Source organism: Procambarus clarkii, chromosome 47 (genome assembly GCF_040958095.1).
Source record: "Procambarus clarkii isolate CNS0578487 chromosome 47, FALCON_Pclarkii_2.0, whole genome shotgun sequence".
Classification (NCBI taxonomy): domain Eukaryota; kingdom Metazoa; phylum Arthropoda; class Malacostraca; order Decapoda; family Cambaridae; genus Procambarus; species Procambarus clarkii.
This window is the reverse complement of record NC_091196.1, coordinates 10461596-10487820: the sequence shown is the minus strand read 5'-3', so window position 1 is coordinate 10487820 and position 26225 is coordinate 10461596. Positions and strand designations below refer to the sequence as shown.

The window sequence follows — 26225 nt, the reverse complement described above, 5'->3', positions numbered from 1 at the left end:
ATCTGGGGGTTGATATCACACCGAACCTGTCCCCAGAGGCCCACATCAAAAGAATATCATCAGCGGCATATGCTAGACTGGCTAACATAAGAACTGCCTTTAGAAACTTATGTAAGGAATCCTTCAGAACCCTGTATACCACTTATGTAAGGCCTATCCTGGAGTATGCAGCTCTAGCCTGGAGTCCATACCTAGTTAAACACAAGACAAAGTTAGAGAAGATTCAGCGGTATGCCACCAGGCTCGTCCCGAAACTGAGAGGAATGAGCTACGCGGAAAGGCTAAAGGAGCTGAACCTCACATCCCTGGAAAACAGAAGAGTAAGGGGAGACATGATAACCGCCTACAAAATTCTCAGGGGAATTGACAGGGTGGACAAAGACAAACTCTTCAGTACGGGTGGGACACGAACAAGGGGACACAGGTGGAAATTTAGTACCCAGATGAGCCACAGAGACGTTAGAAAGAATTTTTTCAGTGTCAGAGTAGTTAATAAATGGAACGCACTAGGAAGTGATGTTGTGGAGGCTGACTCCATACACAGTTTCAAATGTAGATAGACAGTTGAGAGGCGGGACCAAAGAGCCAGAGCTCAACCCCCGCAAGCACAATTAGGTGAGTACAATTATGTGAGTACACACACACACACACACACACACACAAAAGTTGTGTGTGTACACCACATATGTTAGACCAATCCTGGAGTATGCGGCCCCAGCATGGAGCCCGTATCATGTCAAGCACAATACTAAGCTGGAAAAAGCCCAAAGGTATACCACTAGACTAGTCCCAGAACTAAGAGGCATGAGTTACGAGGAAAGGCTGCGGGAAATGCACCTTACGACACTGGAAGACAGAAGAGTAAGGGGAGACATGATCACAACCTACAAAATCCTCAGAGGAATCGACCGGGTAAACAAGGATAAATTATTCAACACTGGTGGGACGCGAACAAGGGGACACAGGTGGAAACTGAGTACCCACATGAGCCACAGAGACGTTAGAAGGAACTTTTCAGTGTCAGAGTAGTTAACGGATGGAATGCATTAGGCAGTGATGTGATGGAGGCTGACTCCATACACAGTTTCAAATGTAGATATGATAGAGCCCAGTAGGCTCAGGAATCTGTACACCAGTTGATTGACAGCTGAAAGGCGGGACCAAAGAGCCAAAGCTCAACCCCCGCAAGCACAAATAGGTAAGTACACACAGAAAGCAGCCCGTAACAACTGTTTAACTACCAGGTACCTATTTACTACTAGATAACAGGTGCATCAAGGTGAAAGAAACTCATTTTGTTTCTGAAATCACCGACGGCAGAAATACCGATGGCGATGGCGAGTCCAGAGCGATGTCTACTCTGCTATCATGCCCCTAATGTGTCTGTTTGTGCTGTTACTGCTAGTATTTTGGCTGATAGTGATGTCGATGCTAGTGCTGTGGTTGCTAGTGCTATGGGAGCAAGTGCTGTGGTTGCTGGTATTGTGGTTGCTAGTGTTGTAGCTGATAGTGTTGTGGTTGCTAATGCTGTGGAAGCTAGTGCTGTGATTGCTAGTGCTTTGTATCTAGTGTGGTGCTTGCTGGTGCTGTGGTTGCTAGTGTTGTGGTTGCTAGTGTTGAGTTGCAAATGTTGTGGCTGCTAGTGATGTTGTTGCTAGTTGTGTTGCTTTTAGTGATGTGGTTGCTAATGTTGTGGCTGCTAGTGATGTTGTTGCTAGTTGTGTCGCTTTTAGTGATGTGGTTGCTAATGTTGTGGCTGCTAGTGATGTTGTTACTAGTTGTGTCGCTTTTAGTGATGTGGTTGCTAATGTTGTGGCTGCTAGTGATGTTGTTGCTAGTTGTGTCGCTTTTAGTGATGTGGTTGCTAATGTTGTGGCTGCTAGTGATGTTGTTGCTAGTTGTGTCGCTTTTAGTGATGTGGTTGCTAATGTTGTGGCTGCTAGTGATGTTGTTGCTAGTTGTGTCGCTTTTAGTGATGTGGTTGCTAATGTTGTGGCTGCTAGTGATGTTGTTGCTAGTTGTGTCACTTTTAGTGATGTGGTTGCTAATGTTGTGGCTGCTAGTGATGTTGTTGCTAGTTGTGTCGCTTTTAGTGATGTGGTTGCTAATGTTGTGGCTGCTAGTGATGTTGTTGCTAGTTGTGTCGCTTTTAGTGATGTGGTTGCTAATGTTGTGGCTGCTAGTGATGTTGTTGCTAGTTTTGTGGTTCTATTGCTTTGGCTGCAGGTTTTGAGGTTACTAGTGTTGTGGATGCAAGTGTTATGGCTGCCAGTGATGTGGCTGCTAGTATTGACTTGGTTTTGTGTTGATAGTGCTGTTTTGCTTGTGCTGTTGCTGCTAGTGCTGAGGCTGCTGGTACGTTGACTGTTTATGCTGTGAATGACAGTACTCTAGCTGCCAATGCTTTAGATGCTAGTGGTGTATTTGCTTGTGTTGAGGCTGCTAGTGTTGAGGCTGCTAGTGATGTGATTGTTAGAGTTGAGGTTGCTAGTATGGGGGTTTCTAGGGCTTCAGTTTCAAAATGCTGTGGCTGCTAGTGTTGTTACAACTAGTGCTTTGGCTGCTAGTGATGCAACCCGTTCTCGCAAATTTAATAAGCCAATATTGACTTATTAGTTGCGTGCATAGGTGACATACTAAACATAATAGTTTCCCTTGAAAAGCTTCATAGAAAACACCGACCTTACCTAACCTACTTAGTATCTTAAAATAAGCATCTTATAGCTTCGTAATTACAATTGTTACTTAACCTATTATAGGTATAGGTTAGGTAATAATTGTAATTACGAAGCTATAAGATGCTTATCTTAACATACTAAGTAGATTAGGTAAGGTCGGTGTTTTCTATGAAGCTTTTCAAGGGAAACTATTATGTTAAGTATGTCACCTATGCACATATTTAATAAGTCAATATTGACTTATTAAATTTGCGAGAACGGGTTGAGTAATGTGGCTGTTAGTGACATGATTGCTATTGCTGTGGTATTAGTGCTGTGGTTTCTCGTGTTCAGGTTGCTAGTTGTGTGGCTGCTAGTGTTGTGGTGGCCAGTGATGTGGTTGCTAATGTTGTTAGTGCTAGTGCATTGGTTACCAGTGTTGTGGTTGCTAGTGCTGTTGTTGTTAGCGATTTGTTTCTTAATGTTGTGGCTGATAGTGCTTTGGTTGCTAGTGTTGAGGTTGCTATTGCTGAGGTTGCTTGTGTTGTGGTTGCTAGTCCTTTGGTTGCTAGTGTTGTGGTTGCTAGTGTTGAGGTAGCTAGTGTTGTGGTTGCTAGTTTACTAGCAATCACAGCACAGCTAGTGCTGTGATTGCTAGTACTGTGGTTGCTAATGATGTGGTTGCTAGTGCTGCAGATGCTAGTGCTGTGGTTGCTAGTGATGTGGTTGCTTGTGTTGTGGCTGCTAGTTCTGTTGTTGGTAGTTAGGTCGTTGATAGTTAAGCGGTTGCTAGTGCTCTGGTTGCGAGTTCTGTGCTTGTTAGTGTTGTTGCTGAGAGTGATGTGGTTGCTAGTGTTGTGGTTGCTAGTGTTGGGGTTTCTAGTGTTGTAGTTGCTAGTGTGGTGGTTGCTAGAATTGTGATTCATAGTGATGTATGTCGTAATATTATGGTTGATATTGTTGTGGTTGCTATTGTTGTGTCTGCTATTGTTGTGATCGGTTGTGCTCTGGTACCTATTGTAGAGGTTGCTAATGCTGTATTTGCTAGTGCTTTTGTTGATAGTGCTGTCGTTGTTATTGCTGCCGTTGCTATTGATGTCGTTGATGGTGCTCTAGATGTTAGCGGTGTGGTTGTTATTGATGTGGTTGTTTGTGTTGTGGTTGATATTGTTGTGGTCTCTAGTGTTGTGTTGCTAGTGTTGTTGTTTATAGTGCTGTGGTTGCACTTGCTATGATTGCAAATGTTGCAGTTGCTGGTTTTGGGATTGCTTGTGTTGGGGGGGGGTGCAAGTGTTTTGACTGATAGAGATGTGGTTGATAGTGCTGTGGTTGCAAGTTCTAAGGGTGCTAGTGTTGTAGTTCCAAGTGTTGTGGTTGCTAGTGCTGTGATTGCTAATGCTGTGGTATCTAGTGTGTTATTGCTAGTATTGTGGTTGCTAGTGAAGCCATTGCGAGTGATGTGGTTGCTAGTGCTATGGTTGTTAGTGTTTTGGTTGCAAGTGTTGTGGTTTCTAGTACTGTTGTTGCTAGGTACTTGCTTTCTTGTGCTGTGGTTTCTATTAATGTGCTTGCTACTGTTGAGGTTGGTAGTGATGTGGCTCCTATTGATATGGTTGCTTGTTTAGTGGCTTCTAGTGTTGTGGTTGCTAGTGCTGTGGTAGCTAGTTCTGTGGTTGCTAGTTTTGTAGTTGGTAGTATTGAGGATGGTAGTGTTGTGGCTGCTAGTGCTGTGCTTGCCAGTGTTGTGGTTGCTAGTGTGGAGGTTACCTGTGTTGTTATGGCTAGTGATGTGGTTACTAGTGTTGCGGTTGGCAATGTTGTGGTTGCTAGTGTTGTAACTGTTAGTGATGTGGATGCTGTTGATATAGTTGCTAGTGTTGTTATTCCTAGTGCTGCCGTTGCTTTTGTTGTCATTGATAGTGTTCTAGTTGCTAATGCTGAGGTTGCTATTGTTGTGGTTGCTTGTGCTTCATTTGCTAGTGTTGTGGTTACTAGTTCTTTGGTTGCTAATGATGTGGTTATCATTGTTTTGGTTGCCAGTGATGTGGTTGCTAATGATGTGGTTGCTAGTGTTGTGATTGTTATTGCCAAGTTTGCTAGTGATGTAGCTGCTTGTGTTGTGGTTGCTAATTATGTGATTGGTAATGTTGTTGTTGCAAGTTATGTGAATGAATGTTAATTTAATTGTGGTTGGAATTTAAGTGGTTGCTGGTGCTGTTGCTTCTAGTGATTTGACTGCTAGGGTTCTGGTTGATAGTGCTGTACATGTTAGTGCTTTACTTGCTACTGTTGTGGCTAGTGTTCTTGTTGGTTGTGCTGTGTTGCTAGTGTTGTTGCTGCTAGTGATGTAGTTCCTATTGGTGTGGTGCTAGTGTAGTGGTTGCTAGTGCTGCGATTGCTAGTGTTGTGGCTGATAGTGTTGAGGTAACTAGTTCTGTGGTAACTAGTGCTTTGATTGTTAGTGTTGTTTTTGAAAGTGTTGTGGTTGCTGCTGTTGTGGATTCTAGTGTTTTAGTTGTAGTGTTGTGGTTGCTAGTGCTCCGGTTGCTAGTACTAAGTTTGCTAGTGCTGTTGTTGGAAGTGTAGTGGTTACTAGTGCTGTGGTTGCTAGTGTTGTGGTTGTTAGTGTTGTTGTTGCAATTGTTGTGGTTGCTAGTGTTGTTGTTGCTAGCGTTGTGGTTGCTATTGCTGTGGGTGCTAGTGTTGTGTTTGCTAGTAGTATCGTTGGTAGTGTAGTGGTTGCTTGTTGTGTGGTTGCTAGTGCTTTGTTTGTTACTGTTGCGGTTGATATTGTTCTGGTTGCTAGTGGTATGGCTGCTAGTGCTATGGTTGTTAGTGTTGTTGTTGGAAGTGTTGTGGTTGATATTGTTGTGGTATCTAGTGTTATGGTTGCTAGTGTGTTGGTGCCGGAGTTGCTAGTGTTGTGGCTGTTAGAGATGAAGCTGCTAGTGTTGTGGTTGCTAGTGATGTGGTTGCTAGAGTTGCGGCTGTTAGTGATAAGGTTACTAGTGTTGTTGTTGCTAGTGCTGTGGTTGCTAGTATCGTGGTTGCTAGTGTCGTGGTTGCTAGTGTTTTGGTTGCTAGTGTTGTCTTTGCTAGTGATGAGGATGTTAGTGATGTAGTTGGTATTAATGTAGTTGCTAGTGTTGTTGCTGCTAGTGATGTGGCTGCTAGTGTTGTGGTTGCTATTGATATGGTGATTAGTGCTGCAGTTGCTGGTGTTGTGGCTGATAGTGTTGTGGTTGCTATTGAATGGTGATTAGTGCTGCAGTTGCTGGTGTTGTGGCTGATAGTGTTGTGGTTGCTAGTGTTGTGATTTCCAGTGCTGTGATTGTTAGTATTGTGGTTGCTAATGATGTTGTTGCGAAAGTTGTGGTTGCTAGTGTTGAGGTTACTAGTGTTTTGGCTACTAATGTTATGGTTGCTAATGCTGCTGTTGCTAGTATTTTCGTTATTAATGTTGTAGCTGCTTCCGCTGTGCTTGCTAGTATAGTGCTGTCGTTGCTAGTTTTATCGTTGGTAGTGTTTTAGTTAGTAGTGTTGTAGTTGCTAGTGGTGTGGTTGCTATTGTTGTGGTTGCTAGTGTTGTAGTTGATTGTGCTGTGGTTGCTATTGTTGTGGTTGCTAGTGTTGTAGTTGATTGTGCTGTGGTTGCTAGTGATGTGGTTGCTAGTGATGTGGTTGCTAGTGTTTTGGTTGCTAATGTTGAGGCTGCAAGTGATGTGGTTGCTGGTGCTGTGGATGTTAGTGCTATGAATGTTATTATTGTGGTTGTTAGTGTTGTGGTTACTAGTGCTGTGGTTGGTACTGCTGTGTTTGCTAGTGTTTTGGTTGCTAGTGCTGAGATTGCTAGTGGTGGCTGCTAGTGCTGTGCTTGCTTGTGCTGTGGATGTTAGTGTTGGAGTTGCTGGTGTTGTGTGTGAGGGGATGGTTCACCAACTCACTTACAATGGTGCTCGTCTGTCTGTGGAGGCCAGTACACTTGCTAAATGCACTTGTTAAGTGCGCGGACTTAAGTTTGGTAACCAGTATCCGAATCAACTTGTATTTGGGTTCACGCGAGAGCCCCAGTCATCGAATTCCAGAAATGTTAATCTGGCTGGGGTAGCACGTCTGTGGACAGAGATATGCCGATAGCATCATTTCATTGTATGGCTTGGAGCGAGGACTCAAGTCAGCATGGGAACAGTTAGGCCGTATGCGTGAGGGCACCAAGTCTAGTGTCCTTGAGAAGATACAGCTCTTATTTCCAAAAAAGCCTCCAGATTTTTAGCTCCTGCCATTGCATTGCTCTTTAACAAGTCACTTGAACTCCAAACCTTTCCAGATATTCTAAAAAAAGCGAGAGTAGCCCCTGTCCACAAATATGGTGGTCCCACTGATGTTAACAATTTCAGACCTATATCAATTCTGCCAAACTTGTTAAAAATATTTGAAAAACTAATCTATAAGCAGCTTTACTCTTATCTAGCCAAACACAATATGCTTAGCTCTTGTCAATATGGCTTCAGATCCCCAAAAAGCACTACCGATGCACTTATTAGTATGATTAACTTGATACATACAGCTCTTGATAAAAATGAGTTCCCTGTTGGGTTATTTGTAGACCTGCGTAAGGCTTTTGACACTGTTAACCACCAAAATCTTCTTCTTAAATTACAACATTTTGGAATCAGAGGTCACTCCCTGCAGTACATTAAGTCTTACCTTACTAACAGGCTCCAGTATGTTTCTGTGAATAATTCAATTTCTCCCACCCTACCCATCAACATTGGTGTTCCCCAGGGCAGCATACTTGGCCCTCTCCTCTTTCTCATCTACATTAATGACCTTCCAAATGCCTCCCATCATCTCAAACCAATTCTATTGGCTGACGACACGACCTTCATTTACTCGAGTCCTGACCCCCTTGCTCTAAATGTCACAGTGAATACTGAGCTAAATAAAGTCCATCACTGGCTAACTGCCAACAAACTCACCCTCAATATTGACAAAACTTTCAACATTTTGTTGGGCAATAAATCCTCAAATCAAATAAATCTCAGGATTAACAATACCCAAATTTATAACAAAGTAGATGGCAAATTCCTTGGCGTTCTCATTGACGAGTTGAAATTCTAGGGACACATTCTAAATATATAAAAACAAGTTTCAAAAACTATTGGCATTCTTTCTAAGATCAGATATTATGTACCTCGCCCGGCCCTGGCGACACTATTATTTTCTCATCTATCCTTATCTCAACTATGGTATTTGTGCTTGGGGTTCTACTACCCAAAACGTCCTCTAATTACTCGACACAAAGCTGCTATTAGGACAATATCTAACTCTGGCCTCAGACATCATTCGGTACCCTTACTCAAATCTCTGAATATGTTAGATATTAAGTCCCTGCACATCCTCTCATGTGTATTTTATTTATGTAAAACGCTGAACTGTAACGTCAATCCTGACCTTAAAAGTTTCCTAGAAGGTTGTAACAGAACCCATGAGCACCACACCAGAAACAAATACCTATTTGATATTCCAAGAGTACGACTTAGTCAAACTAGAAATGCTTTACAAATCAAGGAACCTCGAATGTGGAATGACCTTCCCAATTATGTTAAAGGCTGTACCTCTCCCAACCAGTTTAAGATAAAAACTAAGTACTACCTAATTAACTCAATGTAACCTACCTCACCCCCAAAATGTTAACCCATGTTTTCTATTATAAACAATGCTGTTTGTTGACCAAATTGTATTTTTGTTTTTTTTCTGCCATGTTTCTCCCCCCCCCCTTTTTCCCTTTTATTCTTATTTTTTCTCAACACAATTTATACTTTAATCTTAATTAGTATTAAGTTTTAGTCTTAGTGTTTTTCCTGCCCGAAACGCTTTGCGTAATAGTGGCTTTAGACATTGTATGTACTAGCTCTATTTATAAATCCATCAACCTTTGTATCTTACCTTGTCTGTATGTACTTTACCTGAATAAATATTTGTATTTGTATTTGAGCTGTGGGCCTCCCGCCAGCCACTTGACTCGTCGTCATGGCAACAGCCGCCATCTTAGCAAACATCTTGAGCTGACATGTTGGTTGGCCATTTTGGCGTGCCCTAGGGGACATGCTACACCGCCGCTGATTGGTTGAGAGGGGTAGAACGTTGTGTGCCTCCCTCTTATTGGTTCTTTCGAGGAGGACGCGGGAATCGCCCGTGTTTCTCCCTCAATCAAGCTTCATTCTGCTCCAGTCACCACCATAGCCTGACGTCTCTCTCTTGCCCATTCGGCCAAATTGGGCAAGACGACGTCGTGGTGAATGTCACCTCAGCTCTTCCACTGCCGCCTCCACCAAGACCGCCAGCTGCACAGTCAGAATCCAGCTGGAGTCGTCGTCGAGGGGTAGAAAGATACGGAACGAGTGAGAAAATCTGGGACGTGGGTAATTTGCATACGAGCAGTAACAGACTCGGTGATCCCCATACCAGTGATTATAGACGTTCTAATTCCTTCTAGTTCTCTGTAGCAGTCGATGGGAACTGGGAAATTCGTGTCAGTGTTTTAAAGCAGATTTCCCATGTTTGTTTAAGACGCTATATGTTGCAACCGTATTGTAACGTAAATCCCTGTGATTTGTTAGATTGATTTATCATTGTCGTGGGTGAACTCGGCTGTAGACGAGTACTTGGGTTTTATATTCTCCTGTTTATCGGGTAGGACATTGATGATCAGTATTCAATGAGGTGATTGCGAGGCAATTAATATAACGTAACCAAGGGAACGCCCATTGCTTTAAGAGAATATGTTCTTTAACAATTTGAGTAACGTAGAATACGTTTGGGTTAATTTACTTTCCTGCCAAACAACTACGGCAGTCTCAGGGTAGCCTAGCCATCAGCCAGATAAGAATTAGAGTATTTGTCTGTCGTAATTAGCGGTCAGTGAGCCGGGTAATTGACGTGTTTCAGGAAGTCAAAGTAATTAACTTCGATCCTTGTTTGATCGACTCACACGAAGGCTTCATTGTTCCATTAACGTAACGTCGTTATTTATCTGTCCGGAAGTACCGGCACTTGATTGACTCGTGGGCGGAGTAACGTCATTTTAGAATAACGTAAACGTGGGTCTAATTACTGTTATTAGCCACCTGAATTGGTTTGAGTATGGAAGGCTTAGACGGAATTCATACCTTAAGTGTTGTTGCCTGCCTGGCTGCGTGCTGACGTGGCCGTTTTGACATGGGGGGCCTGGCTATTCCTCCTGTGTTGCGGGTAAATTCCGTGGGACTGGAATTCACGTGTAAGGCTGGTTATCCGGCCGTTGAGTTAGTTATGTGTGACATGCTTCGTGTCCCGGTGGAAGCTGTGCATGGCGTTGAGCTTATTACGGCCCACCGGGTGATTGTCAAGTTCGTGGGGGAGGAGGAGTATCGGGACTTCCTCCGGCGGAACGAGGGGCGTTCATTGCAGTTGCCGGATGGCGCCGGCTCCGTTACGATCTCGGACCGAAGTGGTGCCCTGACATATGTCAGTGTGCACGGTGCGCCCCTGGAGTTCCCTGAAAACCTTCTCCGGCGCTTCTTCGGGAGGTATGGTGTAGTCATCAGTGTGTGGGTGAACAAGCTGTCCTCGGGGAAGTATGCTGGGAAGCAGACGAACGTCCGTACATTAGGTATGCGCCTGCGGTCGGATATCCCATCTTCTGTCCGGCTGCTGGGCTACTACGTTCGGGTGTACTATGCCCGGCAGCCCCGTACTAGTTTCCGGTGTGGCCAGTTGGGGCATCAGGCTGCCGGGTGCTCTGAGACACCTGCTGCACCCGTTAACTTATTCCGGGAGGAGGATTTCCCGCCGCTCCCTCAGGGCGTGGATTCCGGAGATGAAGTGGAGCAGGTCCCAGTCGCTGCTGATGCGGCCCCTCCTGCGTCATCCGACATGCCCCCGCTGCTTGTTGTCCCTCAGCCGAGTGCGTCTGCGTCTTCCTCGACTCCTGCTGCTGTGCCTGGTCCTGCACCCTCGCCAGGTGTTCCGGCTGTGTTGGGTGTTGGGGGTGCTGCGGAGCATCCTGTTTTGTGCGGCCCGGTTCCCCATGTGGTTGAGGCTGCTGAAGTACTGCGACGGGCGTTGGTTCGCCCGGTTCGTGAGGGCCGTGGTTCTGGGTCCGCCTCCGGCTGTGAGGATGTGCGGCCAGTGCCCAAGCGTTCTAGGCGCTCTTCTACTGCTTGGGCTGATATGGAGGACTATGACGCGGGTGGAGCCTCGGGAGATGGTGTGGCGATTCCGGGTGCCTCGTGCTCTACGACGCTGGTGGTGGCTGATGTCCATGTGTCGGCTGTTGACGATGATTGTGCGTCTAATTTACCTCCTGTTCTTTCTCCTGCAGAAGGTTCTCCGCAGTGGGAGGTGGTTGCTCCTACAGGCGTGGATGGTGTGGATCCTGGTGCGAGCCGAGGCATCAAGCTGGTGCTGAAAAAGGATGCCAAGCGTGGGGGGTCCCGGCAGGTGCAACGTTCAGTGGTTGCCGAGGGGCCCTGTGAGGCAGCTGAGGAGGCTCCCAGTGTGCTGCCCATTGCCCGGCCTCTTGGGAAGGAGCCTCTCCCTCTCATCTTGGCCTCCGGAGTGGCGATGGATGCTGACCATCCGTTGAATTTTGAAATTGTTGACCGTGTGCGTCCTGCTCCGTGGTGCCCTTCTACTATCTGGATTCGTCGGGCTAAGTGTTTTATTGTGGGTGTGCCAGAGTTAATGCCCGATCCTCGTACGCTCAATAGTGACCATGTTTCGGAGGACATTATGTTACTTTGGGAAGCGTACTGTATTCGCTTCCCGGCGGAAGAGTGGCCGGACAAGTATGAGATCTTTTCGTAGTCTGTGTGCTTGCTGTGTGTTTTATTTTTCTTTTGTTTTCTTGTGTTTTTGATGTTGGCCCTTCATGCCGGTGTTTAGTGACTTGTGTTTCTCCCTGATTTTTTATTGTAATTGGCCTCGCCTTTTGTTACAGGGCGTTAATGTATTGATTTTCTGTTGCTTTACCTGTTGCCTCTTGTTGTATGTTTTGTTTTTTAGAGGTGTTGTTTTGTACTGTGATTGCTGGATTGCCATTGTATTCTGTTTTGTGCTTTGATGTATGCTGTATTTTTCATGTTTTTCTTGTGTATGTGTTTTGTTGTGCTATGCTGTTTTGTTGTGCTCTGCTGTCGGCCCTTCTGGTCTATTGTTTTCCTTTATGTATTCTGTATTTTTATTGTATTTAATTTGCATGCTCTGCATGTAAAAATAAAAATAAAAAAATAAAAAAGTAATTAACTTCGATCCTTGTTTGATCGACTCACACGAAGGCTTCATTGTTCCATTAACGTAACGTCGTTATTTATCTGTCCGGAAGTACCGGCACTTGATTGACTCGTGGGAGGAGTAACGTCATTTTAGAATAACGTAAACGTGGGTCTAATTACTGTTATTAGCCACCTGAATTGGTCTGAGTATGGAAGGCTTAGACGGAATTCATACCTTAATGTAAATTGCTGAGCCAGTGTGAAAGGTTGCGTATTTAATTGTTTAATTATTGAACTTGAGGATAGTAATTAATTACTCTAAAGGTAATGACGAGTGATTACCGTTCTCTTAGGGTGTTGGACATTGTAAATCAGAATTTACCATCGTTGAGTGATAGTACCCGATAACGTAAATTATCGTAACTAGTAAAGAGATTAATCAGCTGTCTGGAAGTACAGGGATTAGTGGGATTTTTTCACTGAATACTCGACGGGAAGAGTGTTGTGTAATTTCCGCGTTACTAGTGACAGTTGTAAGAGTTATTAAATTAATGTAAATGTTACCTTGTTATTAACGTAAATGTTACTTTGTTATTAACGTAAATCAAATTGTTATTGATTGTTGATCGTCCGTGAGACGAAGTGTTAACGTAAAGATTAATTTGAGGAAGGGTGCTGGAGTTGCCAGTGAACCCATTAGTCATTGATGTTTTATTAACAGGCTGCTGATTTGATGCATTGCAACCGCTATTGCAGGTGTAGACTGCACTGAGGCGTAGAACAGTTAGGAGGTTACTGGAGACGTGTTTCAGAACCTACTGTGTCATTTGTTGTAATTGTGATTATAGATCTGTTAGTTCTTGTTGCTTGTTGATTCCTCTGTGGTCACGCTTATGTTCGAGTTAGTTCATTATGCAGTCCGAGGGGCTGGTGTCTAGCTGTCATTGATAGTGTCACAGGAAGGATTTCCAGTAACGTCATTGATATTTCTTGTTTTTGTTTTAGTAGTTAGTACTTTATTGAATAAACTAAGTTGATATGTTCAACACTGTCTTTTCGTTACACCCCACACATTTATATTGTTATGCAAGTGTTCTTCACACTCGACTATTAAAATTGAGACTGATTCATGAGTTTTGGACTAAATATACGGCACCACACAACAATAAATTATTGTTTTGAGAGCCCATGACCTACTCGTTAGATTTTCTTCGGCGATTGGCGAAGGTCGTCGACCCAAGTGGAGGGAATTTCAACTTTTTGGGGTCTCGGTGTTTGCTCGCGCCTAGTCAATTGTTCATAAATGATCCCAGAGTGAGGAATGGGCTGCTTACTACACTGGTGTATTAGCTAAGCAAGTCCTTCCTCAGGCGACCTAATTGAATATCACGACAGGAATAAGGGTTAAAAGGATTAATGAAAATTTTTAAATTTTCCGAGCTCAATTCCTCAACCATTTTACTTATTCCACTTTAATATCTTTAAAACTCTCACATTGTGGTTGCTAGTGCTGTGGCTTCTAGTGCTAAGATTGATATTGATATTAGTGTTTTTGTGATTTTAGACAAATGAGTGCTGGTGCTGTGATTGCTAGTGCTGTGTGCGCTGGGGGTGTGATTGCTTGTGTTGTAGTTGCTAGTGTTTTGATTACTAGTTTTGTGGCTGCTAGTGCTATGGTTGCTAGTTCTTTGGTTGCTAGTGCTGTGGTTGTTAGTGATGTGGTTGCTAGTGCTGTTGTTGCCATATTTGAGGTTGCTGGTGCTGTAGTCGTTAGTGATGCTGCTAGTGTTGTGGTTGCTTGTGATATGCCTGTTAGTGATATGGTTGCTAGTTTTGTTGCTGCTAATGATGTAGTTGCTAGTGTTTTTGCAGCTAGTGATGAGGTGGCTAGTGCTGTGGCCAATAGTGATGTGGTTGCTAGTGTTGTGGTTCTTCATGTTATGGTTGCTAGTGTTGTAGTTGCTATTGTTGTAGATGCTACTTTTGTGGTAGCTTGAGCTCGTGTTGCTAGTGTTGTAATTTATTGTGCTTGTGGGGAACCGACCTGTGAGATTCATATTTATTTAATTTATGAATTTATATAGTGTTTATATTTATGCTAATTTATATATTTCGATAGCAATTTGTATGATGTTTAATGGACTGTATTTCTGCAATATTCTCACAAATCGAGTCCTTGCACATTAGGGTGGATTTATTATTAAATTTATATATAGGCAGGCAATCAAACTACAGTACTAAACTACATATATACGTAATTAAAATTGAGAGGTCTTATCTTATTATATGGTAGACCTGGTCCACCAGGTATAAACAAGGATGATGACACCAAATAATCCTCGTGGTTGAGGTTAGCATCAACATCATGTACTGGCTTACTTGGATTAATTCTTGCTTGTCAAAGGGCACTTGCTGTAAAAGCAGGAACCCTATATATATGACAGTTATATCAGAGGAAATATTGGTATATTATTTTAAGATAAGGATCAAGGAATATTTACTTGGGTTAAGTCACTTTCTTTCGTACTAACTGGTTCACTCTATTTACCTAACATAACTGGCCAGATATGACTAGATACAAAACGGGTTTCAATAATACACTTCCCTTGTTTAGATGATGACTGCGTGTTGATGATGGAAGAAGACCTAATTTACTCTCCATAACACTTCGTCCAAGGAAAAATTATTGGTCACTCGCTTCAGTGACCTGTTGTCACATTTACGGAAAAGGTAGCATTTACTCAATTTTGGTACTGATAATTAAGTTAATTCGAATGAGATGTCTTTATTAGGTTAAAAGTCCAAAGACTGCTGTATTATGAATAATTCCCAACGAATAGCTGGTGAATTTACAACGCTATGTGGCAATGATATCTCGTTTTCTAGAGACGGAAAATTCCACTGCGTCACGTCTTCTACAAGGAATTTATTTATACAACAACAACAACATTATCTGCATATTGTATTTAATATTAGTAAATGGTGTCAGGTTTTCCGACATAATTCCCCGGGGGCTGCTCAAGGGTCGAAGTCCTATTTAGAATAGACGAACACCGATACTCCTCCTTCGAATTATTAGATTAATATGATGTTAGTAGTTAGTAATCACACATTTGTGTGTCAGTTCATACAGGACGAATGTCCCATATTTGAGTTGCAGGGGTTAGAAGTCTAATGCAATTTCATTTCCCTTTTAACTCTTTGGGAGCCTAAATTTCTAGCCTAATTACATATCATTTAACCCAGAAGACTGAATGTGATCAAGTACTGCAGTCAAGTATGATTCAAGGACTGCAGCGAGATCAGTGACAATAGTTATATTAGCTTGTAGCTCGTTCAGGTAACTGATCACTGATATATATACACCGAGGCCCATGGAATTCATCTTGATTAAATAATAAATGTATCAAAATCAGTTGTCAGATTTATATAGTCTGTCAAGCTCCCTTAAGCTTATTTACTGGAGTTTATTTGGCTGACAAATTGGGGTTTAATTTGGTTAATTGATTCAGAGGATTGAATAGTCAATCGTTAAAGTCAAATATGGTTCTGAGACTGCAGTGGGTTCAGTGACATTGGTCGCAGTGACTTGTAGCTGTTTAGGCTACTGTTCACTGATTTGCCACTGAGGCTTCATGAACTCATCGTCAGCTTTAAAGGATGATATTAAGATCAATCTCTGTTGTTTATAGTCAGCTGTAATCTCCTTATCCTTAATATAATGCTACTCGAGATATATAATCAGCTGACAAATTTAGATTTCTACTGGTATTGTTTATCTGCAGGCATAGGTCTCCTCTGGCTTAATACTGGGCCTGAGAGTAATTTGCCTCATCAGAATTTAGCATGGTTATGCTCTGATTTTAGTAGGGCTACCGATGAATCGATGGTAGTAGTCTGTACCTACAAGGATACAAAAGTCGGTGAGGTGATCAGACTTAATATTATCTGCCAATTTTATTCCTCTATTTCTCAGGAATTTGGCAGTAGCTCCCGGCTGGAATTTTGTCCACCACAATGGCTTGTACTTGACAGACGTAGCTGCCTTTCGTACTGATGGTTGTACCACCTGATAGACTTGAGGTCCTGTATCAGTTAGAAACCCTGATATATTGATTGTCATCTGGGTTACAGGCCTTAATTGTAGTTCATCTGCCAACTTTTTAGTGACATGTTCTCTGGGACCCTTGGTCAAACAACCCAGGGTATGAACCTTGGCCCATTATTCAGTGGCCTTGACCACTTATTCTGGATGGTAAATTGGTCAGTAGGCAAAGTCATATTACCTTTGGACTTTGCCGATTGGACACTAATTGTTTGTCGCACCTTGCAGTACTGTATTGTACTATGGTGGAAATGCTAAATTCCATCATGGGTTTGGAATACATTAATTTCGTATGTTTGCAGAGTGCTGCATGGTACTTACCTCTTCTACACCTGTTGCAGGTGTAGAATTGGGTCTCACAATAGTCATTGTTGTGTGATTTGAAACACCTTGCAAATTTCCTCAATTCCTGGAGTCGCTTAATACGAGTGTCTGTCAAGATAATTGGCACAACGGTATATTGAATGTTTCATTTTGCAGAATATGTATACATGTCCCCCAGCCTACTGCACGATTGGAAGTTACCGGTTTGGATGAACTAGTAACAGTAGGCTTGGAGGATTCCACTGCATTGCCAGATTTTCTCCAACTTGGTGTGAAACTAATTGGTTGATGTTTATTTGAGAGGTAGTTGTTTTACCCTTTAATTTACTCTTATTTTCTATTTCTGTAGGCTCGCAAGAGGCTTTAACTTCCTCATTTGTACGCCGTTTGTCTATGATAAAACGCATAACTTCAGTGATGTCCTGTACTGTCAGGATGGTGTTATGCTGATGTGTGTATAATTCATCTAGTATATTGCTGGACAACTTTCGTTGAAGGACTACTTTGGTCATCCACTCGCTAGTGGTTCTATCATAAGACTGAATGTTCTTAGTAGTGACTCAAACTCCATGCTGAAGGATTGTAATGAGTCAGCAGTCTGATCAGGTTGAGGTAAGTCCAGCAATTGTATTACTAGACGTATGGCAGTTTTCTCATTGCCAGCTTTATCCCTAGGAGGCTGGACTGGGAAATTAGTGCTGTCGCTATTTTGATTTACAGTTCCTACTTCTGGTTCAGCTTCACCATTAATTTCAGTTTGGAGGCATGTTAACTTAGTAGCCTCAGGTATTGGGTTTTCAGAATCCACAGAGACTGTAGATAAATTGTCTGAGAACTGTTTAATTTCTTGTGGTAAAATATTTGGTGATGACGTAGTGGGTGAGGCTTTATCCTTGTTGATTAATTCGATGAAAGGATCTAATCTGGCTTGACATTTATTCTCAAAAAAGAGCCAGATCAGCCATAATAATATCTACTTTATTTGATGTACTGACTGCTTGCTCTGAAGCAATGCTCCTGTGTAAGTGCTCCAACCTGGCGTGAGTTTCTCCTTCATATTATACAATGTCAGATAGGAATGGTTTCACATCTTCAACTATTATGTAGTCGTCGTGGACGTTAATTTATATATTTCGATAGCAATTTGTATGATGTTTAGTGGACTGTATTTGTGCAATATTCTCACAAATCGAGTCCTTGCACATTAGAGGGGTTTATATTAAATTTATATATATATATATATATATATATATATATATATATATATATATATATATATATATATATATATATATATATATATATATATATATATATATGCAGCCAATCAAACTACAGTATTAAACTACATATATTAGTAATTGAAATTGAGAGGTCTTATCTTATTATATGGTAGACCTGGTCCACCAGGTATAAACAAGGATGATGACACCAAATAATCCTCGTGATTGAAGTTAGCATCAACACCATGTACTGGTTTATTAGGATTAATTCTTGCTTCCTCTTCTATTGATCCTGTCAAAGGGCGCTTGCTGTAAGAGCAAGAATCCTATTTATATGTCAGTTATATCAGAGGAAATATTGGTATATTATTTATAAGATAAGGACCATGGAATATTTACCTGGGTAAAGTCGCTTTCTTTTGTACTAACTAGTTCGCCCTATATACCTAACATAACTGGCCAGATATAACTAGATACGAAACGGGTTTCGGTAATACGCTTCCCTTGTTTAGATTGCAACACCTCTATAGATATTGAACTAATAATGTAACATTAATAATGTAACACTGCTAAATTTGTACACTAAATATTAGAATACAACTAATGGTTTACACCAGAACCAAAACGTATACTTCTAAGGAAATGCTAAACAGGATTACATACACTGCCACCATCTGCCTTGTCCATTAACTATATCAAGCAACGAGGCAAGAAACATTGCTTGACTTCGAGAATCCTTTCTTTCTTTAACAACCATCCCATAATTAATGACAGTTATCAAACTATATCCAGAGGCTAAGAGGATTCAACAATTGACACAGACCGGAAGTTTAACACGAGTTTATTAAGAACAAAATTATGCTATTCACCACTATAAATCCTTACTTTAACACTGGCAATTGTTACGGGATCCAGACATGGAAACTTATCAAAGATCACACACATTACCTTAAATAAGACCACTCTCTGCCTCTCAGTCTGGTGGATTCACTCTGTCTCCTGAGGCTCGCCTGCTGAACTGCAGCCTCACACTGCCTCCAACACTCTCTATCTCCTAACTATCATACAGGGGTATATATACAACTGAATCAGAAGGGGGGGGAGGCATTTTACACTGTTGTGGGAAAGTCTGGTATGATCCTGTTCCCAGCTGATTCAGCCTACTCGGGAAAAAGTGTTTTGCACACCTAAATAGTTGGTCAGCACATCAGGGCATCAGCTTCCCATGATGTGCAAAAACGCAATCAAGATGTACCATTAAGTTGTTTGTCAAGACCATCAGGATTATTCATAAATAGGCACAAGCTGACTAGGGAGGAGCCAGAAAATATTTCAATTAACTCTAGCTGAATCTGAGGTCACAGGCTGATCTTACCAGGACGTTCCCATGGTGAATCATGGGTGCACTCTCCATGCGTTACAAGATAACTGCATGTTGATGATGGAAGAAGCACTAATTTACTATCCATAACACTTCGTCCAAAGGAGAATTATTGGAGCTGAACTCCCGTCAGTGACCTGTTGTCTTAACAATAATGGCTGACTCCTCTCTACTCACTGATACCATGGCTCTCTTGTTCAGCTGTCGAGAAGTGGTAGAAAGGTCACATTTACTCTATTTTGGTACTGATAATTAAGTTAATTCAAATGAGATGTTTTTATGAGGTTAAAAGTCCAAGGACTGTTGTATTAAGTAACTGAATAACTCCCAACAGAATAGCTGGTGAATGTATAGCGCTATGTGGCAATGATATCTCGTTTTCTAGAGACGGAAAATTCCACTGCGCTACGTCTTCTATGAGTGAATTTATTTATACAACAACAACAATATTATCTGCATATTGGATTTAATATTATTAAATGGTGTCGGGTTTTCCGACAGAGCTGTTAATGCTAGTGTTATCGTTTCAAGTGTAACAGTAGCAAGTCCTGTGGTTGCTTGTGTACCTGGTTGATTGAAATGTGGTTGCAAGTGTTTTGGTTGCTAGTGTTGTGGCTATTAGTGCTGTGGTTGCTAGTGTTATGATTGTTAATATTGTAGTTTCTAGTGTTGCGGGTGCTAGTGCTGTGGTTGCTAGTGCTGTGTGTTTGCTAGTGCTGTGATTGCTAGTGCTGGGCTTGCTAGTGTTGTGGTTGCTAGTGCTGTGGTTGCTAGTGCTAAAATTGTTGTTGATATGAGCGCTGGTGCTGTGATTGCTAGTGCAGTGAAATCTGATGTGATTGATAGTGATATGATAGCTTTTGCTGTGATTGCTAGAACTGTGGACGCTGGGGCTGTGATTGCTAGTGTTTTAGTTGCTAGTGCTTTGGTTGCTATGGTTGCTAATTTTGTGGTTGCTAGTGCTTTAGTTGCTAACTTTATGGTTGTTAATTTTATTGTTGTTAATTTTATGGTTGCTATTGCTGTGGTTGCTATTGCTGTGGTTGCTAGTGCTGTGTTGCTAATATTGTGGTTGCTTGCGTTGTGGCTGTTAGTAATGTGGTTGCTATTGTTGTGGCTGCTGTGTTTTTTAGTGTTTTGCTCTGCTAGTGATGTGGTTGCTAGTGCTGTTGATGCTTGTGCTGTTGTTGCTATTGTTTTTGCTGCTAATGCAGTGGTTGCTACTGTTGTGGTAGCTGATGGTGTGGTTGCTAGCGTTGCTGTTGCTAGTGCTGTTCTTGCTAGGGCTGTGTTTGCTAGTGTTGTGATTGCTAATACCATGATTGCTAGTGTTTTGGTTGATAATGCTGTTGTTGATAATGTTGTGGTTGCTAGTGTTGTGGTTGCTAGTGTTGTGGTTGATAGTGGTGTGGTTGCTAGTGCTGTGGTTGCTAGTATTGTGGATGCTAATGTTGTAGATGCTAGTACTGTGGTTCCTAGTTCTATTGTTGCTAGTTCTGTGGTTGCTAGTGCTGTGGTTGCTAGTGTTGTGGATGCTAGTGTTGTAGATCCTAGTGATATGGTTGCCAGTGCTATTGTTGCTAGTTCTGTGGTTGCTACTGCTATGGGGGCTATGCAGGCGATGAGTCACAATAACGTGGCTGAAGTAGTTTGACCAGACCACACACTAGAAGGTGAAGGGACGACGACGTTTCGGTCCGTCCTGGACCATTCTCAAGTCGAACATCTCATACTCACAATCGACTTGAGAATGGTCCAGGACGGACCGAAACGTCGTCGTTCCTTCACCTTCAAGTGTGTGGTCTGGTTAAACTGTGGGGGCTAGTTCTCTGTTTGCTAGTGATGTCGTTGGTAGAGAAGAGGTTGCTTACTGTGTTCTTGCTAGTGCTATATTTATTATTGTTGTGGTTGCTATTATTGTGGTTACTATTGTTGTGGTTGTTAGCGTTGTTGTTGCTAGTGCTGTTGATGCTTGTGCTGTTGTTGCTAATGTTGTGGTTGCTACTGCTCTGGTTGGTAATGTTTTAGTTGCTAGTGCTGTTGTTGCTAGTGCTATTATTGCTAGTTATATGGTTGTTAGTGCTGTTGCTGTTAGTGCAGTGGTTGATAGTGTTGTGGTTGCTCTTGTTGTGGTTGCTATTGCTGTGGTTGCTAGCATTGTTGTTGCTAGCGCTGTGTTTACTAGTGTTGTGGTTGCTAGGATCATGATTGCTAGTGTTTTGGTTGCTAGTGTTGTGGTTACTAGTGCTGTTGTTGCTAGTGCTGAGATTGCGAATGTTGTGTTGATAGCGTTGTGGTTGCTAGTGCTCTGGTTGGTAATGTTTTAGTTGCTAGTGCTGTGATGCTAGTGCTATTATTGCTAGTTATATGGTTGTTAGTGCTGTGGCTGGTAGTACTATTGTTGCTAGTGCTGTGGTGTCTCGTGTTGAAGTTACTAGTGCTGTGGTTGCTAGTACTATGGTTGCTAGTGCTGTGGTTGCTAGTGTTATGGTTGCTATTACTGTTGTTGTTTGTGTCGTGTTTGCTAGTGTTGTGGTTGCTAGTGATATGTTTGCTAGAGCTATCGTTTTTAATGATGTTGGTAGTGTTGTGGTTGCTAGTGCTGTGGTTGCTAGTGCTGTGGTTGCTTGTGTTATACTCAAAATTCTGTCAGTTGAAATGTAACCAATCACAGGCAAGTAGGCCTCTGACGTCATGCCAGACAGAGGAGCATCAAGCATGCTCCCAGCAGCCGCAGTTATCCTCACAGACTCAGAGTAGAAGGACCTCGGCTAGGCAGATATATACCTTGCTATCTCAGTCAATAAATATATACAGAAGCGACTACTGTGTCTACCTTCTACCCGAACAAGGCAAACGAATACTGGTAGCAGCAGTGGGACCCAGAAATTTTTTTCTGGAAACAAAAGTTCAAGTACCCAGCATCGCCTCGTGTTCCAGCCATAACCGCCGCCACCGCCACCGCCATAAGCCGCCATCCTGCCACCCACGCATCAAATATTGTGCCAGACCGGGGTCCTGCCATCAACCACTACTCCAGGCCAACGTTTCAGAAGTAAGGGTCAATATTTTCCTGTGAGAACGTTCATTCATCAGTGAGGAGGAAGGAAGCTTCCGCGCCAGCCATTTTTGAATCTCGCGCCACCACGTGGGAACCACCTGCACCCACCACCGCCGCCGCCCAAGCTGACAGTATCTAAGCTTTGTGAGTGTTCAAGCTACTGAAATCGTGGTCAGCCATCGTCGCAAGTATCAACTGATTATTGTGGGTGTTGTACAGTTATTCAAGAGGAATTGGTGAAAAAAAAAGACTATAATTGTTTGACTAGGCTCACACACCTCGCCTCCCTCTCCAGCTCACACCTCGCCACCAGCCCCTGCTACATCGTTTTGTGTGAACTTCTCCTAGAAAATTGTATTCTCCACCGCCATCGTCGCAATATCGTCGTCTCCGAGTTTATCTTCGCGCTCCCAACATCAATTCCCAGCTTGGGGGTCTCCACGGAGCTTCGCGCCACCGCCGCCAGGAGCGCTCCCATCGCACCAGTTTGTAAACAAGCCCTCACATGGTCCTCTTCACACGTCTGGTCACCGTTTTTCGTTTTGGCCACTGTTATATTGCAAATCCTGCAGCCCTGAGTTAAGTAAATATGAGCTAAGATATCGTGTGCTATGATTTAATGAGGTTTAACGTAAATATATCCAAAATATCTTATGAATTAATCTTTCAGTGACTTGTTAAATATTGGAGCCGGTTTAGTACTCCAGAGGCCCACAGTTTCTCTGAGACATTTCAATATTCCCTGCATATGATTCCATTATTCATTAATTGTTACTAGTGTCATTAGTGAATTCAAAGGTGAGAGAAGTAAGAAATAATTGTTTCTAGCAGTTATATACATTCCTGTGTCCAGTTTATGTGCTACATCCATATTTCTTGCATTGCCACTTGTTGTGTTGAATCTTTTTAATGAAATTTTGCAATTGCACTTCCAGTTTTTATATTCTCAATTGCTGTGCTTAGTCTGGTTTAATTAATTTACATACATCTAATTCCAGTCATTTTTTTAATGAAAGATTGCTAAATTTAGTTTACAATTGCTTGTTCTTAATTATTTTCTTGCCTAGCCCAATTTAATAATTTTATTTCTGCCATTTTTACTTAAGCCAAGTTGATATTTTTTTGTGTTTATTTTTGTGTATACTATTTCGGATGCCAGGTGCACTTAATTATAATCTGCATTCAAATATTACTTCCACGGCTGTGACAATGCCTACCACTGTTGAAACCCCTTCAGAATCAACGGGAACAGTTGCTCATCCCAATGGCCAGAGATCAGCTCAGGAAATGGCTATTCCTCTTTTTGCTGGGGAATCGCGTTTATTAGAATCATGGTTTAGTAAGGTTGAAGCGAAAACAGTTGCACGTTTTTCTAAGCCTACTGATGCCGAATACTTAGCAATTGTACGGTCAGCCGTGGACACAACCAAAGGTGATGCACGTTTTGTTGTTGATGAGAAAGCCATTGTTAGCCTCCAGTCTTGGCCTGAATTTAAGGATTTCTTTCGCCGTCGCTTTGTTAATAAAGGAGACCTTGACCCATATAGGTTAGTCAAGAAAATTGCCAATGCCACCATGCAGCCTGGTGAATCGTTTAATGCGTTTACTAGCCGTCTCGATCAGTATCTGTATGCCTTAGTTTCTGCTATGAATAATTCGACTTGGTTAGATAAAGACAATAATCTGTCCCCTGAGGCTATGGCCAAAATGATAGCATTTGGTACTTTAATGCATTTTGCCCCCGAGCATACAAAACCAATCGTTGAGCAACAAAATTTTGGTGTTAAACATGAAATTGGTGAAGTATTTGAGGCTATTAACAATGCCGCAGATAAACTAGCTCCCCGAAGTGCTCAACTGTTGCCACCCTCTGATGCTGTAAATGTAGTCACAAGCTCTCAGCATCCTCCCACAAATTCTCAAAACTCTTGGTCGCAGAAGCGTACCCATGCTCGTAGCCCCCAGTCAAATTCGCCGCCTCATAAAATGCTGAAACGCCATAGTCCACAACCATCCACTCCCTCATGTTGGCATTGTGGTAAGAGTAACCACCTTGCAAGGGACTGTTGGTCCGCCCCTAGATCATCACCTCCTAGACAATTCTCTCGGCCCCCTCATCAATCTAATCATTCTAGGCTTCCATATTGCACGTACCATAAACAAGTTGGTCACCACACTGCGGATTGTAGAGCTAGGCAAAGGACATCTCCACCTCGTAACTCCCATGGTCAGTCTTGGCGAGGCTCACAGCGTCCAAGACATTATCAGAACTCTCGTAATTACAACTCCCAGCCCAGCTATAATGCAACTTCAAATTATAATGCTCAGTCACAGAATGCTGGAGCTCAGAATGTTCACTCCATGTCGTCGGGAAACCCTCAAGGCCATCCGCTAACCAATTCAAGCTAGCCAATCCTAGTGCCCTCCCTGTGTATTCAGTAGCTACCCAAAATAGATTTGGACACTTGACAGAGGAGGACACTGACTCTAGACCAGTTGTAGATGTTGACGGATCCACAGTAAATTTGACACAAACAAGACGCAGATATCCCAGACAACATAAGTCAAAAGTAGTAACTTGTCCAGTCTCAAGTGATGGTCCCCTTGTATCAGCCATTGTACATGGTAGAGTTTTAAAAGTTTTTCTTGACTCAGGTGCAAAAATTAATATTGTCAAGCCCTCGGCTCTTAGAGACATTGAAAGTATGCACCCTACTATTTTAAAACAGTCACACATACCTTTTCTAAGTGGTATTTCAGGAAATAAAGTAAAAGTTCAGGGTGAAATTGACCTCCCACTCAAGTTCAATGATGTCACATTGTCTATAACATGTTTAGTTGTTGACATTATTCATTTTCCTGGAGACATTCTCTTAGGTCTGTACACCATGATTGATGAAAATATTGCATTGTTTCCCCATCGTTGGAACATAAGTATCAAAGACCATGTCATACCCTTGTGTAGCATGTATCGACAGGGCCACGAGTTCAATCTTTAATCAGATTATGTTAATTTTGTTGACACCCGCCTTGCAAGCGTAGGTTTGTCAGATCATTGTCGTGGTAGCATACCCGAGAAAACAGGCACTCGATTGAAGCATAGTAGTTGTGCAGTTGTTAAGGAGAATGAGTATCGGGACTTTCTGGAAGGGGACGCCCTAACGGATTCTCGTTGTCTCGCTCGCCTGGCAGCTTCCATCTCTGAAGTCAGTGGTTCCACGGCTACTGACACTGTGTTACACCCTCATTCTCTCACCAGAATAAGAGTTAAGGTTCAGGGAGTGCCTGAGTTGTCGGATGTGATTGCGGAAAGTGAAACATGTAAAGTGAATGGTACATTTGTTGAACCCTCCTGGCACACAGTGCAGGATGGTACTGTTACATTATTTATCGCAAACACAAGTAATGCCGATATCCATCTCCAGTCTGGTACCCATGTTGTAGATTTTGCCCATTACTCGTTACCGGTGCGAGTTGTGGATGATGTCTCCATGGATCATACTGTTTGTACACTCACACCAGGAGAACAGGGATCTCAGCCAGAGGTGCAAGCGCAACACCTCAGTCCTACTGATTTTCCTGACTCTGTGGCTCAGCTTTTGAAAATTTTGAACAAGAATAGAGCTGTTGTTGCTCTACCAGGAGAAAAATTAGGTCTCACTCCTCTCATTACACATAAAATTCCCCTTGAACAAGGAACTACGCCTATTTATGTACCAGCTTACCGTCTTCCCCATTCTCAGAGAGCAGAAGCAGATAGACTTGTAGAGGAAATGTTACTGAGTGATGTAATTGAATCAAGTAATTCGCCATGGAACGCTCCATTGATTCTTGTACCAAAGCGAGATGGGACTTGGAGACCTGTAATCGATTATCGCAAGCTTAACAGAGTAACAATACCTGATCGTTTCCCACTTTCAGTTCTAAATGATTTGTTGCAAAGTATTGGTCGAAACAAAGTATTCTCAACGTTAGATTTGTTGCAGGGATTCTGGCAAATCCCCCTTGATGAGGAAAGTAAACAATTGACAGCCTTTAGTACTCCCAATGGTCATTTTCATTTCAAAAGAATGCCGTTTGGTTTGCGTAGTAGTCCAATAACCTTTTCACGGCTCATGACAAATCTATTTCGTAGATTGATAGGAAGTACGCTTCTAGTTTACCTTGATGATCTCATAATCATGTCGCAAGATGTTCAGACTCATTTCCAGAACCTT

At 42.4% G+C, this 26225-nt stretch overlaps 1 protein-coding gene across 1 annotated transcript; it reads left to right on the top strand.

Annotated features, from left to right (window-relative positions):
* Nucleotides 1-1334: 1334 nt before the first annotated feature.
* On the top strand, nucleotides 1335-13911 carry LOC138350741 (uncharacterized). The gene is made up of 7 exons (XM_069301952.1): nucleotides 1335-1544; nucleotides 2313-2471; nucleotides 3012-3304; nucleotides 4083-4821; nucleotides 5554-5912; nucleotides 6286-6471; nucleotides 13479-13911. Exons 1-7 carry the CDS (start codon nucleotides 1335-1337, stop codon nucleotides 13909-13911), a joined length of 2379 nt encoding a protein of 792 aa, XP_069158053.1.
* The last annotated feature ends 12314 nt before the right edge of the window (nucleotides 13912-26225 follow it).

Excerpts from the sequence above, each read along its gene's own strand:
- LOC138350741 (XM_069301952.1), top strand. The coding sequence starts at position 1,335 with ATGGCGAGTCCAGAGCGATGTCTACTCTGCTATCATGCCCCTAATGTG. Across the intron at positions 1,545-2,312 it reads ATGCTGTGGAAGCTAGTGCT|TGCTGTTTTGCTTGTGCTGT; the intron begins GTGATTGCTAGT and ends TTGTGTTGATAG. Across the intron at positions 4,822-5,553 it reads ATGTTGTTGTTGCAAGTTAT|TGTGTTGGTGCCGGAGTTGC; the intron begins GTGAATGAATGT and ends TATGGTTGCTAG.